This window comes from Triplophysa rosa, linkage group LG11 (genome assembly GCF_024868665.1).
Source record: "Triplophysa rosa linkage group LG11, Trosa_1v2, whole genome shotgun sequence".
Classification (NCBI taxonomy): domain Eukaryota; kingdom Metazoa; phylum Chordata; class Actinopteri; order Cypriniformes; family Nemacheilidae; genus Triplophysa; species Triplophysa rosa.
Window position 1 is genome coordinate 11,944,615 of NC_079900.1, and position 15,328 is coordinate 11,959,942.

General features: G+C 37.8%; 1 protein-coding gene across 1 annotated transcript; it reads right to left on the reverse strand.

The window, feature by feature from the left end:
* Window positions 1–223: 223 nt before the first annotated feature.
* Window positions 224–15,142, reverse strand: syt17 (synaptotagmin XVII). The gene is made up of 8 exons (XM_057346032.1): window positions 13,052–15,142; window positions 11,522–11,539; window positions 9,948–10,096; window positions 8,744–8,895; window positions 8,015–8,631; window positions 6,863–6,983; window positions 6,598–6,753; window positions 224–3,360 (listed from the first exon to the last, which is right to left on the reverse strand). The coding sequence occupies exons 1-8, from the start codon at window positions 13,064–13,066 to the stop codon at window positions 3,164–3,166; spliced, it is 1,425 nt and encodes a 474-aa protein (XP_057202015.1). The 5' UTR covers window positions 13,067–15,142; the 3' UTR covers window positions 224–3,163.
* Between the last annotated feature and the right edge of the window lie 186 nt (window positions 15,143–15,328).

The following is a 15,328-nucleotide window of genomic DNA, read 5'->3' on the forward strand; positions in this document are numbered from 1 at the left end:
ACATGATAAAGTATTTTTTTTCTACTATGGGAGTAAATGGGTATTGAGATCTGTTTGGTTATAAGCATTATTCCAAATCTCTTTCTCTGTGTTCATCAGAACAAAGAAATTTATACACATGTGGAACAACTCGAAGGTGAGTAAATGATGACAGAGTTCTCATTTTTGGGTGAAGTATCACTTTAATAATTACACCATCAATTTTGACTACTTTTGTCTATTTATTCTCTAATATGTAGAATACATTATTTGATCAACTGATTAGACATATTTCAACTTTCAACTTTTATTTAAAGGAGCAGTGGGGAGATTTTAGTGGCCTCTAGCGGTGAGGTTGTGAATTGCAACCAACGACTCACTCCACACCTCCCTTTTGAAGCACTACGGCAGCTCTCACAGGACAAGATATCGTCGCGTTTTCACTTCTTTGCCAAAGGAGATAACGTATTTACGAAACGCTCTGTAGAGCAGTTTGTCCGTTTAGGGCTACTGTAGAAACAACATGGCGAATTCCATGTAAGGGGACCCACAATGTACTGTATGTAGATAGAAATAGCTTATTCCAAGGTAATAAAAACAAAACACTTCATTATTTAAGGTCTTTATACACATCTGAAGACATAGTTATGTATATTATATTGCATTTCATGTCAGTACACTCCAAAAAATTACACACTGGACTTTTAAGTCATCTTTTACGTTCAAATAGCAGTTGTGCATCTTGGCATCTCAATTCAAATTTAACTCAACACTGTCCACTGAGTAATGCAAGAAAACACCCAAACTCCCAAGAATTTCTCAACAGCACGTCATTAGTTTTTGTAGAGTTCAGTAGAAAGGAAAGCTTAGACCTATATAGCTATAGACTTACACTCTAAAAACAATCAGTAAAAATAGGGCACAATATACTATATTAATATTAAGGAATTTTCCGTATTCATTTTTCATTTTATTCTATTTTACATTCTGCACTGCATTAAATTACATTTTAGCATTAACGGAAATGTCCGTAAAATAAAGGAAAATGTACTGATCATTTTCTGCCAGTACTTTATCCGTTTTTTAACAGGATTTTTTTTACAGTGTATAATCTCAGCTGTAGAGACCAGGTAATTTAATAACTGTTTAGCCATGACACTAGACCTGGGTATATAAAACGTTCATTTTAAAATATGCCAAGATGAAGTTTCTATTTATTTTAGATGTAATCTCTGATGTAAACATGGTAGTTTTGATCATTATGTGCTTGACACAGAGCCAGGACTCATGTGGACAGTGGGGTTAAGATGCTCCCGTTGGCTGGAGACAACAATTAAGTGACTAATCTCTCAGTTTTATCGCTCTCAGAGGAAACCTTTATCCACAAACAAGACTTTAATCATTTCAATGCAATAAGTGAATCATTGCAGTTGCAAAATGTTATGGTTTAAACAGACATCTTTAACAAAATAATGCAGAAATGGTAACCTCATTTTCTAAAGTTTACAGCCACAGTTTACCAAATTTCCTATCTCCTAGAATTATATGATGTTATATCAGTCAGTTTAAACAGTAGAATCAAAGTAATTAAACTATAACAAAGTGTCTTAAAATGATCAAATCTATTGATACAAAATAAATCTTCACATATAAACAAAAACAAAGCATCCCGGAAAAGCCAGTACCAAATGTCACTTTAATGTGTTGTGGAACATTTAGCCAAAACACATCTCTCTGAAGCATTCACACATGACAATCTCCATTAAAGAGACATTTAAATGGATTCTGCTCAATATTTCAATCACACCATAACCAGCAGTGTAACAAACTCTCAGAGGTTCAGGGCAGACAAGGAGACTAAAACATTATGGTTTACAATAAAAATAAGACAAATTTAAAACAGCCGCCTTTGAAACTGAAATAATTTTGCAATTTCAGCTTTTTTCTTATCCATTCATATCCATTTCTTATTATTTGTCTTATATTGCAACATGCATTTGTTCAAATCACTGTAAGTTATAAATATATACAGATATGTTTGTAGAGATAAATACAATATGTATCTAGTTTTATGAGCACTTTTAATCTAAATAAATAAATATCTTCACTGGCAAAGCTGCATTTTTATTATTACACTATATATTCTTATTACTCTGATAGATTTTACTGTCATCAACATCGACATTTGTGGAATCATACAATTGACATTTGACCTGAAACAGCCACTTAGATCACACAAGACAATTTCAGGATACAGTGATGTTTCTGATTGCACTTAGATTCTATGCTAAATATGTATATCATTATATTCTGCCTATGTAAAAATACAGACGATGGACTGACAAAAGTTAAGACAAAGTACATCTCCAACACATCAATCATACAGCAAATGGGCTGTAAAGCTTGGCAAAAGCATTTAACAACAAAGGTAACGGGTGGAAATGTATTTATCTGCATCTTATTGGCATGGCACTATATTGCCCGAGATGTAAAGGCATTTTCACTGTTGTGCCGACACGGATCACAGCTGCCATAAGTGCAAACATTTACTACATTCAAACACGCTTAAACACAATCAGTGGTCAAAATGTGCATGAACGGTAATAGTATACAAGTCACAAACACAGGCTTTGGTGTAAAATATTACTTCAAGTAAGGAAATAAAAATACCCACTGTGTTGCCACAGAATTTGGAGCGATTCCATTTCAAAAACTGATTATCAGCAATCATACTGAAGTCTGAAAAAAGAAACAATATGATTATTAAAACATTGCATTCTGGACCAGTGGTTAGGTGTGGTCACAGCTGCCTGAGCAATATCACAGCTGACCTTTCCCTGGACACCTGACCGGCCAGAATGTAGCTGAGGTTCAAATGGTGATCAGATTATTGAGCTCCAGTGTAAGATAGTATCAATATGATAAAAAGAAAACATGGACAGCAGGCTTCTGCTCATAATCCTAATGAAAAAATACTATATCTTACATTTTTCATTTTGATCAAATAAGGGAGTGTGACATCCACAAACACAAAAAATCTCAAATCAGTGCCCACTATTCTATAGAATCTATGGTTTGAGAACAGATCTACTTGATCTTTAAAAACTACAATTAGTGTAGGATTCTCTAAATTCATTTCACATCTATCCATCCCACCACCTTCATTCATCGTCCTGTGCTAATATTAAGTGACCTCGAGAGAAGCAGGCGACACGCGGTCACACTCGGCACGCGAGCGCAGGCTGTGCCACTGTTCCACCGGATTGCGCTGGGAGCTCAGCAGTCGACGCCAATGCGTGGTTTCCTGCGGCCCGGTGGAGAACTGACCAATCACAATGCGACCAACGAAATCGTTGCTACTCTTCATGTTGTGCCCAAACACTAAGAAGAGGAGACATAAAGAGTCAATGTTACATGAGATAATAAAGACCATCCTTTGAGTGGCTGGAGCAATCATTTTTTTTGCATAATTAAGAGAATAGTACCCCTAAAAATAAAAACTATTTTACCATTTACTTACCTTCATGTCATTCCAAACCTGTATGACTTTCTTTCTTTAGCAGAACACAAGATGATTATTTAAAGAACGTTGGTAACCAAATAACATTGGGCCCCATTGACTTCCAATGTGCGGACACAAAACCACAGAGACATTTCTCAAAATATTGTCTTTTGTGTTCCGTAGAAGAAAAAGTCATAGACAGGTTTTAAAGGACATGAGGGTGAATAAATGATGAAAAAATATCTTCAGGGCTTCACGGGCGTGCATACTTCTTGAAGCAGTCGAATTATGCTGTCTTCTAAGTCATGTATTGCATGTATCCTTCACAGAGAAGAAAATCCCATAATGCACTGTATTAACTCAGGGAAAAACATTTGTGTAAAACAAAATTACAATCACTCAAATGTGGCCTCTCATTCTTTACCTTATTATTAATCTTTTCTGTGAATCTGTTTTTCTCTGCCTCAATCCAATTTAAGTAATGGAGTCAGATCAGAGTATGAGGGACTGTTAATTTCATCAGGTTGCTCGTAAACAAGATTGAAGATTTTACTTCCAGCCGCTCTTTCCTGTCACTGGCACAGAGTGCTGGGAAATGTAGGAAGCACGAGGCATCTTGTCACAGTCAATGCAGCCGCAATACAGATGTGACCACGACTCCACTGATCAAACCAGAGCTGATGAGATGCGGTCTCCAAGCAATGTTAGCCTTTGAGCAGAGGTTTATTTCACCACTGCTCTCCAAGGACTATACTTCACCTTGGCATGGCTCAAGTACTTAGCTGAAGCCTTGAGACTTATTACTACCTACATGAGTTGACTAATATGTTGCAACCATTTTAACATTCATTAAGCAATAGTGGACAGATGATATGCTACCTTATTCCCGAGCCAAGCTGATGTGGTTTATAATGTGTATATAGCCCAGATAAAAATGATGGGAGAGTCTATTTATAATGAATCAATAGGGACTATTGGGACAATTCAATTCAATTAGCTGTAGATAAAGCTTTAACATAAACATACTGACTTTCACCTTACTTTAAATGTCTCTAATGCAAAATCTTCATAATTTCGATATAACTCTTATGAGCTAAAAAAAACTGTAAAGGGAACAGGCGTGGTGCACTGGACTGGTTGTGATGACATTTCTGATGACATCATCAGCCATGTCACATGAGTACTGGGAGAGTTCTCCTGCTCTCATACTCTCAGCGCTCTGGGTACGTTTACATCTGACAAGATCAAAAATGTGATGAGAGGTACAGATGCGAACCCATGGCTCAGCATGTGAAATACAAAGCAAATAATATAAATAAAAAAACGAAAAGTAAAAAAACGATTATTTTTACCCTTAGTGCCACTAAATTCTCAAAACACTTAAATGTTTGCTTTTGGCAGTTCTGTCATGCACCTTCTCAGTATACTTTTATTCTTACGTTTACATTAACTTTACCATTCAAGATCAATATGTATATTTATTATGTGATTAAGATTATGTTGTTTCCTATGATTGTAATTCCTGTGTAAATGTGTCGATTTTGCCCATTAAAAAATCTGTGTACATGCATAATATACTATTTCCCATGCAGACTCTATTCACCCACCCAAGCACAAAAGTGAAATGGGTACTGGATGGGTACTGGCACAGTTTTTAACCTGTTTCCCCGAGCACAGCTGCCTGATGGGAGTCATGTTAAGCAGAGCCAGGAGATCTGTTTCTGCTTACTGCTTAACATATGGACATAATACCATTAATAAACCCCATTACATGCTCTGCCAGAAGAATCCTGATAGTAGCATGTGCAAATAAATAAATGTTATAGAAGTAGAGAGCTTTTAAGAAGCAGAGGGAGAGAGAGTGACTAAAACAGGCCAGGAGGAGACAGAAGCCCAGCAGGGGTGAGATTGCAGGGAGTGTTTGTCTTTGTAGTCTGAAACATCAGAGAGAAGCGATGGGCAGACAGTCCTGGCTGGTATGACTGGGACACACATGTTGACCAGCCTAACTGGGGTAGAGGTTGCACAGAGCTTGTTTATCAAAAAGGCCTTGCTGGTTCTAGAATGGTGCCAGACGAACACTAACTAACCCAAACTAGACCAGTAAGTAAGCCTAATGCTTGCTGTGCTTCACAGTTTCATTTGTAGCTCGCTGTACTCTGCTGTCCTAAATGGCAGGTTATGAGAACAGGTCGCCCTCAGGCCTGTGCAATCACAGCACATGGCTTTAGCTGGTTGACAAGAGCAAATATTAAATGTCAGTGTGTGCCTGTGCATGAAATCCCAGCGTGAGCAACTGTCCAGGTCAGGTTCTGACTGGCAGCATCGGTAATTGAATAAATTCTATTGGAATTTAAATGAACCTTAATGAGTTGACCCATGGCAGACCTATAGGTCACAAAGTTTGCTCTAATTGAGGGGAAATGCAATTCACCTGGTTTAGACTGGCAGTGTTGTACTCTGAAAATGTGTTTTAGCCAGTTACAGTTTACATTGTTGCATCTTAAACCTTTTACATTAAATAACATATAAAATGAAACACTACATAATGTAAAGGCTTGAGAAAAAAAGAAAAAACAAAATTAAAGTGATAGTTCAAACAAAAATGAAAATTCTGTCATCATTTTGTCATACAGGTTTGAAATGACATGAAGGTGAGTACAGAAGTGACAGAAGTTTTATTTTTGGGTGAAATATCACTTTATTAACAACCTTACGTAAAAAACATCATGATGTCATCAGATACTTGCAGATACAAACATCTTTTTGATTTTAGCATGTTGTTTTAATGACCGTCCATGTTTATTTTTCTTTATTAATATTGAAGCTATTTACCCACTATTTACCCCCCCAAAAAAACATTCCTGTATATTCCTGTAGTTGCATTTTAATAAAGAGACTGAAAATAGTTCATTATACCATTGCTTGAATACTAACATCTAATAGTGGCTTTTGCAAAAGAATGTACCTCATGGATATATTTTTCCTATCATGCAATTGATAAGAACAAGTCATGTAGTGTAAAAATATAAAATGATACAGTATATATAAAAAATAAAAAGAAACATCACCTAAGCCATTAACATCAATTTCCCTCAGAATGTTAAAAGCAATACCTGTAAACACAAGGCTGACTTCACACAGGTCCTCTTGAGCTACACGGAAGCTAAAGGACTCATTATAGCAGGGATCAATGGTGCCCCTCATGCAGGACGTCTTTTTACTCTTCATTAGCTTTAGGCCTGCCACTAATTGTACCTTCACAAAAGGATCTGGAACAAGAAAACCACACGCGAAACAACTTCAGCATTGTGATGGCCATGTAAAGGTAACATTTAAAACACAGAGATGATAAAGAGTTAAGCAAGAAAATAGATTCACCTGAACCCTGGCACATGTCTGTCTGAAGCAGCTGCTTTGCTCGGATGATGTCCACATTTAGCCTGCCAGCACTGGGCAGGTAGTTTATGGACAGCAGAAGTTCACCAAGCTCAACTTCATTCTGAGAAAACGAACACTAAATGAATGTACTGATGATGTCAGTAAATAAACACCTTGAGCATGCTTTGTCTGTATAGACGGTTTCATCGGATGCATGCGCTGGCCAGAAGTTACCTGCCGGTGTTTGGTAACATAAAAACATATTTTATATTTAATTTTTATCATTATTAATTTATATTTATGTTTTATTGTATATTATGTGTATAAACATACATTTTAAATATTTTGCGGAGGTCTACCAAAGTTAGGTTTGGGCCACATAACGTTTGTTTATGTTGCTGCTGAAACCGTCTGTAAGTCATAAATCAGAAGCAAGGTTATTAAATAAATAACACGAAAACATCTCTGTTTATTGAAATCCAATAATAAAATATTGGCCTAAATATTATCTTAAAAACAAACTAAACATAAATGAAAAATGTTGCCTTAGGAATAAATTTGAAGTTGAAGTTAAAGGACTAAAATGAATAATTGAAAACAAATAAAAACTAAAATGAAATAAAATAAAAATAAATTAATCTTATATAGCAACATAAAATAAAAACAAATAAATAATAAAATGACAAACAATTAGCTCAAATGTAAAATAAAATTAACATAAAAAGCAAATTCAAAATATTAATAAAAATACCAAATAAAAACCTAGAATAACTCTGGTCAAGACTAATGAAAAATGAAAAGCCTTAAAGAAAGTATAGGTTTATTGCTGGACTTTTCAAATAGTCTCTGACATATGTTTCAGCTTAATTTAATCTCGACCGTAAATCTTTTTCCAAAGCCATTCTTACCTTAAAGTGGCATAACATCTGTGGTGCTAATGTGCAACTGTGCATGCAACATCATATAAACTGCTATGACAATAGAATTCCGTCATCTATTTGTAAATGTTTTTAAGCCTAAAATGTTTATTTATTTAGATTTTGAATCTCTAGACTTTTCAACCCAATTGTAAATAAAAAATATTTAAATTGTAATTTTCCAGTCATTGTGTAAGTGGCACACATACAATCTGACAAAGAGTTGTGATCTTACCTGTGAGCTGGGTACCAGGGCCTTCCACCAATGTCCTCCCTTAACCAGATCAACCTCACTGAGAGGAAGAGTCACTTTCCCGATGACACAGTGCCGGGAAAACTTATCAAAGTCGACCACAGAGAGCAGCAGAGTGCGTCTCTGGGCCTCCAGGAAGGGGAGCTCAAATGTAAAGCGTTCTTCAAACACTGGGTTCTGAGTCTTGCGTTTAACACCTGTCTGTCTGGAGTTCTTGTGGTCGGGCAGCAGGCTCATCTTCACGTAGGGGTTCGAGTGGGACATGTCTTGGCGAGCGCTGTCACACGTTACGGGAGGGGGCAGGTCCCGGGCCTCAATGACTCGAACGGTGAGGTGGCCGTTGATAAGATCATACTGTGTGCTGAAGTGCAGCATGCCGAGTTGGTACCGTACCAGAATCTCCTCATCCGTCAAAGAGTCAACGTCATCGTTGCCTGAGTCCAGGGAGTAGAGATGAGGCTCCAGCTTGCGGTAGTAGTCATCTGGGTGTGTCGGGGGTTTACGTAGGGGCTGCACCACTTCCTTCCTGGGCCTCATGGCCCAAAATTCAATAGGCTTTACATCCACCATGGGGGAGCTTGGCCGTCGGGCATTTAGACCTGACGTATGGGAGATAATGTAGATACACAATGTCACTATATAAACAAAAGGGTCATACTAAATGTACATGTATGCTCTAATGGGTAAATCTTCCAAGAGGTTTGGACTCACCGGCAAGGTGGCTTGCCAGGCTGAAGGTGGAGCGTGAGGTCTCTGGGGTGGATGGCCTGCCGTTTGTGGTGGTGTCAGACTTAGCAGGTGAATGATGCTCATGGGCCATGATGTGAGAATTAAAGCCTTTCTCTACATTACAATCACTGACACTGAAAAAGATGATTTTGTTAATTCTCTGTACAGAGGAGAGTCATATATATGTTTTGAATGACATGCGAATGAATAAATGACGAAGTATCCCTTGGGTGACCCCAAGTGGGTGAAGTATCCCTTTAATAATATTGCCAATTGTTGTATAATATCTGTCCCACATCCTCCTCTTCTAATTTGGTTGTTTGTCAACTATCGAGGTAAATACTGTGAGCGGGATTTCTTTGCCGAGTCCTGATTCCGTCCCATCCCTTAGGGATCATCAAGGACCCTTTGTGTCCATGGCTACAGCTCAGAGGAGATTGTTGGCATAGCAACAGAGGATTCTAAAACAAATTGCCTGAGGAAGTAGAAACAGTGGGAGTAGCTGGACTTAAAGGGTGAGGTATCTCATGACTGTAAAATCATAAAAGGTGTAGGGATGTACAGGTTAATGTTGTATTACAAAAGAACATATCAATATACACAATGCTTTTGGATACTTGTAATCACAAGAACGTAAGAGAAATGGGGGTCACTCAATCTATAATCGTCAGCCAGCAATTTCTGGTGACCATATCAATGGAGAACCCCATTCTATTTACAAGTGTGATGCAACTGTGCTAATTGGTCATAAAAATGCATATTGCAAAAAGTAGATAAAATGCATGTGTTTGGCCACCGTCTAAACCTGAAAAAGACGACATCACACACCCTCCTGTGCTTCCAATGATGTCACCAAAAAGGATGCTCATCAATAGCTTGACAGCCTGTGGTGGTGACAGTTTATTTTTAGAACAAATTATCCCTGTTAATGTATGATTCATTTGTCTATTTAATTATACTACCCCGGCTGTTCCTGAAGACAAATAGCTCCACACTCCAGTTATCATGCGCCTGGCTAAAAGTCTAAGGAAAGCCACCTGATGCAAAAATAATGATGTATCTATTAGCTTGCAAAACTCACATAATACTGTATAAGACTTTTTTAACCAAAGTCTTATATTAGACCTGATAACCAGATACAATCAATTAGCTTTGCGATTTGTTTTGAAATGTGTTCACTACTCACAGCCACGATGGAGTCTGAGCTGGGAAAGGCCCAAGAATCTCCACCTCCTCATCGCTGGACTGACAGCAGCTGCACTCCCAGCACCACTGCCAACACGAGCGGCACGACCAGCGACACAACAGAAGGTCAGACAGTCTGGACAGAAGACCCTAATAACAGGACACAGACTCTACAGTGATCTAAAATAGGCTTATTAAAAGGCATCTGCACAGGTAGCTAAACATCTAAAAACCTCAAACAGTAAAGTGATTCACCCAAAAATGAAAATTCTGTCATCATTTACTCACCCTCTTGTCATTTCAAACCTTTATGACTTTCTTTCTTTCGCAGAACACAAAAGTAGATATTTTGAAGAAAGGTGGTAAACGAACAGCACTGGACCCCATTCACTTCTGGACACAAAACCAAGTGAATGGGGGCCAGTTAACAACATTCTTCAAAATATCTTTTGTGTTCTGCGGAAGAAAGAAAGTCATACAGGTTTGAAATGACAAGAGGGGGAGTAAGGGATGACAGGATTTTTATTTTTGGGTGAACTATCAATTTAATTGGACATTATGTTAATAAAAATGTTAAGCACCGCAGGAAAAGTATTTTTGTTTTCTTTGAGCAATTACACCTCAAAAAAAGATTAACATGACAAGTCCCTATGAGCTTAATAAGTGCATTCTGGTTATTCCAGTGGGAATTTGCACTAACTATTTAAAATCAATATAAAACCATATAAATCAATAGACGTTAACCAAAAAAACAATTTTATTAAATGACTGGATAAAGTCAAATGTCTTTCCTGTGTTTACGTATCTACAAACATTAAAAAAAAACCTTTTGTACAAAGTGAGATTTGGGTTAGTTTTATTTTTGGTACATAGATATTTTAAAAAGGTTTTGTCAATGTTTAGGAGTAGCTACTACACCCCCACATAAAAGGCCTACAACATGTAGCTAGAGAAGCTAATTGAGTTTTAATGAGAATAATAAATGCTTGGCTCTTTAGTATGAATATCTCAGTATGAATCCAAGTCTTGGTTTAAATCTGAATTGAAAATGCGCAATAAAAAGGGATACAAATTAAAAGCGAGAAAGCTCTAATCCTATTTAAAAGCACTCAGTCACCTCTCAATGTGACCCTCGTTATATAGAACAGTGCTGAGGTCAGGAGTTTGGATGCAAAACCTTGAAGTAAGTATTTTTAATTTCAACTTGCTTCTCTTTAAGTCATTCTGACTGAATCCAAAGAGAGGCTTTCGCCCCCTCTAAAGAGAAGAGAAGATTACTCCCTCCAAAGAGCCAAGTAGCTCTCTCATCTGCTGAGGATGAATACATGGGTGGTAATATAATGAAAAACTTGATGCAAGTATAACATTTAGCCCAAATGAGAATCTTTGACTGTGTAGAAACGTATTTTTTTCCTGAATAAAGGCAAGTGTGCGTTTAAAAGCATTTAATGGTCTGAAAGGTCTGTGAGTGTCAGTTCCAATGTAACTTTCACACTTGTTTGGGGTTACGGTTGGAGAAAAATCTGAGTGTAAACAGGGATTTTTGAGTTTATGAACATTTGTACATGCACATACCTCATTGATGGGTTCCAACTGTCCTTTTTCAAAAGTTGAGTGAGTCAGAAGGTCGAGGATATGTGCAGGAAAGAGAAGAAAGAGAAAGAGGTCCAGAGTAGGTCAGCGTGGGAGACAGGTACACATATTACATCAGGCACCTACAGTATAATAAACTTTGTTGAGACGACTTCTACTCAAATTTGATAACTGTCTTGATAAAAGTATTTTTGTTTTTAGATGAGGATTGTAATGCCTTACAGTTATTTTGTTAAGAATCCAAACAAGGTGCATGTTAACTGGTCTGTGTTTCACATTTTTAAGTTCAGGTTTTTAGATGTTGTTAATGCAGCCATACTGTATTCACTGTGTTTTGGAAAATATTTATAATGGACATTTATATTTATAATGCACACAATGTTGGGTTTTCATGTTTTATTTGGACTTTCCATTGACATAATGATTTTTATACTGTACAAACTGTATATAGTATCCCCTAACCCCCACCATATACCCAACCATCACAAAAAACACATTTTTACATTTGAAAAAAAAAACTTCATTTAGTTTGATTCATTAGCTGCTGTCCTCATGGGGACCAAAAAAGTCTCCACAAGATAAAAAAATACTGGTATTACTATCTTTGTGAGGACATTTGGTAACCACACTGTAAGGTTTACCAGGAGCACACACACACGCACGCACGCGCACACACACGCACACACACTCTTAAAAGACAATTCATGTTTAACTCCTCTTCTTAACACTTGCGAGTATCTACATGTTGATTTTCCAGCTCTTTTGCTCCTCATCAGTGGCCCAATGTTGTCTAAGCAATTAGCTGTGGTTGTAACCATGGTAACAGCGATACGAGCTCCAGTTGTTCCCAGCCTGCACCTTGCTGCCTCTGGCAGATATGACGCATTAGGGTCAACTAGATGGAGGGGCTACTCTGCCTAGCCCCCATCAGACCACATGGCTAACGCCAGCAACTTAGCTTAGGCGGTAGAGTCCTTATAACAGCCTTATCACATCATCATGAAACGTAATACAACGTTAGCACACAAATACACAGTTCCATTGAGCTTAAACATCACACACACACACTCAGGCCATGTCTGGTTTATTATCTCCGTGGGGACAGTCCATAGGCGTAACACACACATATTAAGTGTCACGATTAGAAGTTGATACTGAATTTAAAAAAGACACAAGCTGTACAATATTGCAAAACATACAATTCAATTCAAGCTACTGACATGGAAAAATAATGCAAACATACATTTTTGTTGCGCTGTACTACCACATCTTTATATTTGTTCAACAAATAAATAACTGAATACACACAAATCATGATGTCACATTAAACTGCTTTAAGGCCTTGACCAAGTAAAGAGCAAAATAATCAAGATGGGTGAAGATATCAACTGGTTGTTATATTGCTTCTGGATGAAAGGCGAATATGAAGAGAGACAGAGGGATGATAAACAACATAATCCAGAAAGATCCAGATGGCAGTGTCTGTGCAGTAATATAGCAACTGAGACTCACCTGTGTGTATGCCATTCTCCTCTTACTCTCGTCCCACTGTCTCACTTCCCATCCCAACAGATCCGGATTCACTCAAAAACATATAGAACATGAGAGAGAGAGAGGGATGTGATCAGTAGAGGTGTTATTCATTCAGGTCTCTACTGACTTGCATACTCTATCCATCCTTATGAAATCTACTTCAGAAATGTTGATGAACATCCCTTCCAGATACAAAACTCCAAACAACCTCTCTCTCTCTCTCTCTCTCCCCCTATCTCCTCTTCCTCCCCATCATCTTCAATCCCACCCACCCAGACGCTCCTGATCTCCCCCTCTTTCCTTTCTGCCTCTTCGGTCGTGCCTACTCCTCAGAAATGACACGCAAGACAAGCAGCTCTCCTCTCCCTGGAGAGAACAGTGCCCTCCTTCCCCCTCCTGCCCCGTGTTGCTTTCAGACAAGTGACTCATCAAGGTTTGCAGAAGCACTGATGGCTATCAGATCTGTTATGTGTCTCTCCAGCTAGTTTTTACAGCCCCTTGCTGGCTGCAACCACTTGCTGTTTCCTTCACCACAGACAGGAGAGGATGCGGAGAGACAGGCAGGTGAAAGGGCTAATTGCTGCTACGGCAACATTCAATGAATGTTTACAAGAGCCTGGGTCTGTGCGGCCACCTGCTGCTGCTACTGATGTGCTTTAAAGTAAAAAACAAGATGCATGTTATATCGACCTGTAGGAGGATTTGAGAGAAGCTGCATATGATAGAATGATGATTTCTGGTGGATCATTGTAACCTGAGTAGGTGGATCACAAGGAACTTTAAGGTAAGTTTCCATGGAAACCGCAGGGGCACATGACCTGCCGCTGTGTCAGCTGCTATGACACAGGATGGCCTTGCTCACTGGATAAAACTAGTCATGGACTTAAAGTATTCTGTGGTACCGCAGCATTTATTATGCATGTTTTCTTATTATTAGGCTCATTTTATAGAGCTTTTTGCAAATATTGCTTCAAAGCAGCTCTACAAAGAACAGTGCCTTACAAATCCCCCAAGTGAGCAAGCAAAAGGTGACAGTAGAGAGAAACAAAATATTCTAACCAAGAAACCTGGATGCATGCAGGGGATGCCTAGTCTCCTCACGTGGAAAGCTTGAACCTAATTGAGCATGTCATTAAAATAACTGTAAATAAATATGACAAGAACATATTCAAAACTGCAAACAAACAAACTATAAATTAAAAACGAATAAATGGTTAAAACACTGAGACAGTGATCATCTGATTTCAGTCTCTCCCTCTTGAGAACCTGCGAATAGGCATCAGATGAATATCAAAACATTGGCTTACAGTGACCTCTGCTGTTGTCACTTCAGGCATCTTCCTGATCTGGATGAATGGCAGACCTGAACCCACATGCACTTTAGATGCCAAATAACTGGATTGAATTAAGGAGAAAATATGTAAAAAAACATTATGATTAATACTCATGATTATTATGATCAGAGAACACAGTAACACAAATCTTGGTCTAGTAATTTTATACTTGATTTCTTGCAAGTCAAAGGTGCCTCAGAAGTTTTGCTTTCCTAAATTCCTCAAAATATCTTATTTTGTGTTAAACAGAACAAAAAAATAATAATAACAAAAAATATATATTTTTCTTACTATGGTAGTCGGTTGCTAACATTCTTTCAAATATCTTTGCATTCAACTGAACAAAAAATGTATACAGATTTGGGGTGAATAAACCATGACAGAATTTTCTTTTCTGTGTGAACTATCACTTTGATAGTCCCTCAGAAACATTCTACTGACTATAAGTAACTTCGATACACTTCGATAGTGTGGATTATACACTGTGAGTGTTAATTTGACCTTTTATAACACTGGCGATTTTGCTGTGAATTTAACCCAACAGACTATTAATAATCCAATGATGATAGTTATTTGAAATGCAGCTTTAAATCTAGTTGACATGTAGTTGCAAAGTTACTTATAGTCAGTATAATAAGATGACTATCAAAATAAAGTGTAAGCACAGAACTGCATATGTTTGGTTTAAAAAAAGGAAAAACTAAACCTGTTATCCCCTTAACACATACAGTACTTACCTATTGTGGCACACACACACACTCCCATCCGATCCAATCATGATTCCATAATGTCAGTACACATCTGTGGCCTACCTCTCTAACAAGCCAAATCCTGCAAGCAGGTAAATTAAATGATCATTAGAAGGGATGAGACAATGTTCTCATGCTAGAGGCCAGCAGCTCTGGGACACTGTATATAAATG

What these genes read in the sequence shown, in the direction of transcription:
- syt17 (XM_057346032.1), bottom strand. An exon ending in GCTCAGACTCCATCGTGGCT is followed by an intron (nt 8,896 to 9,947) that starts GTGAGTAGTGAA and finishes CATCTTTTTCAG; the next exon opens with TGTCAGTGATTGTAATGTAG. An exon ending in CCTGGCAAGCCACCTTGCCG is followed by an intron (nt 8,632 to 8,743) that starts GTGAGTCCAAAC and finishes CCCATACGTCAG; the next exon opens with GTCTAAATGCCCGACGGCCA.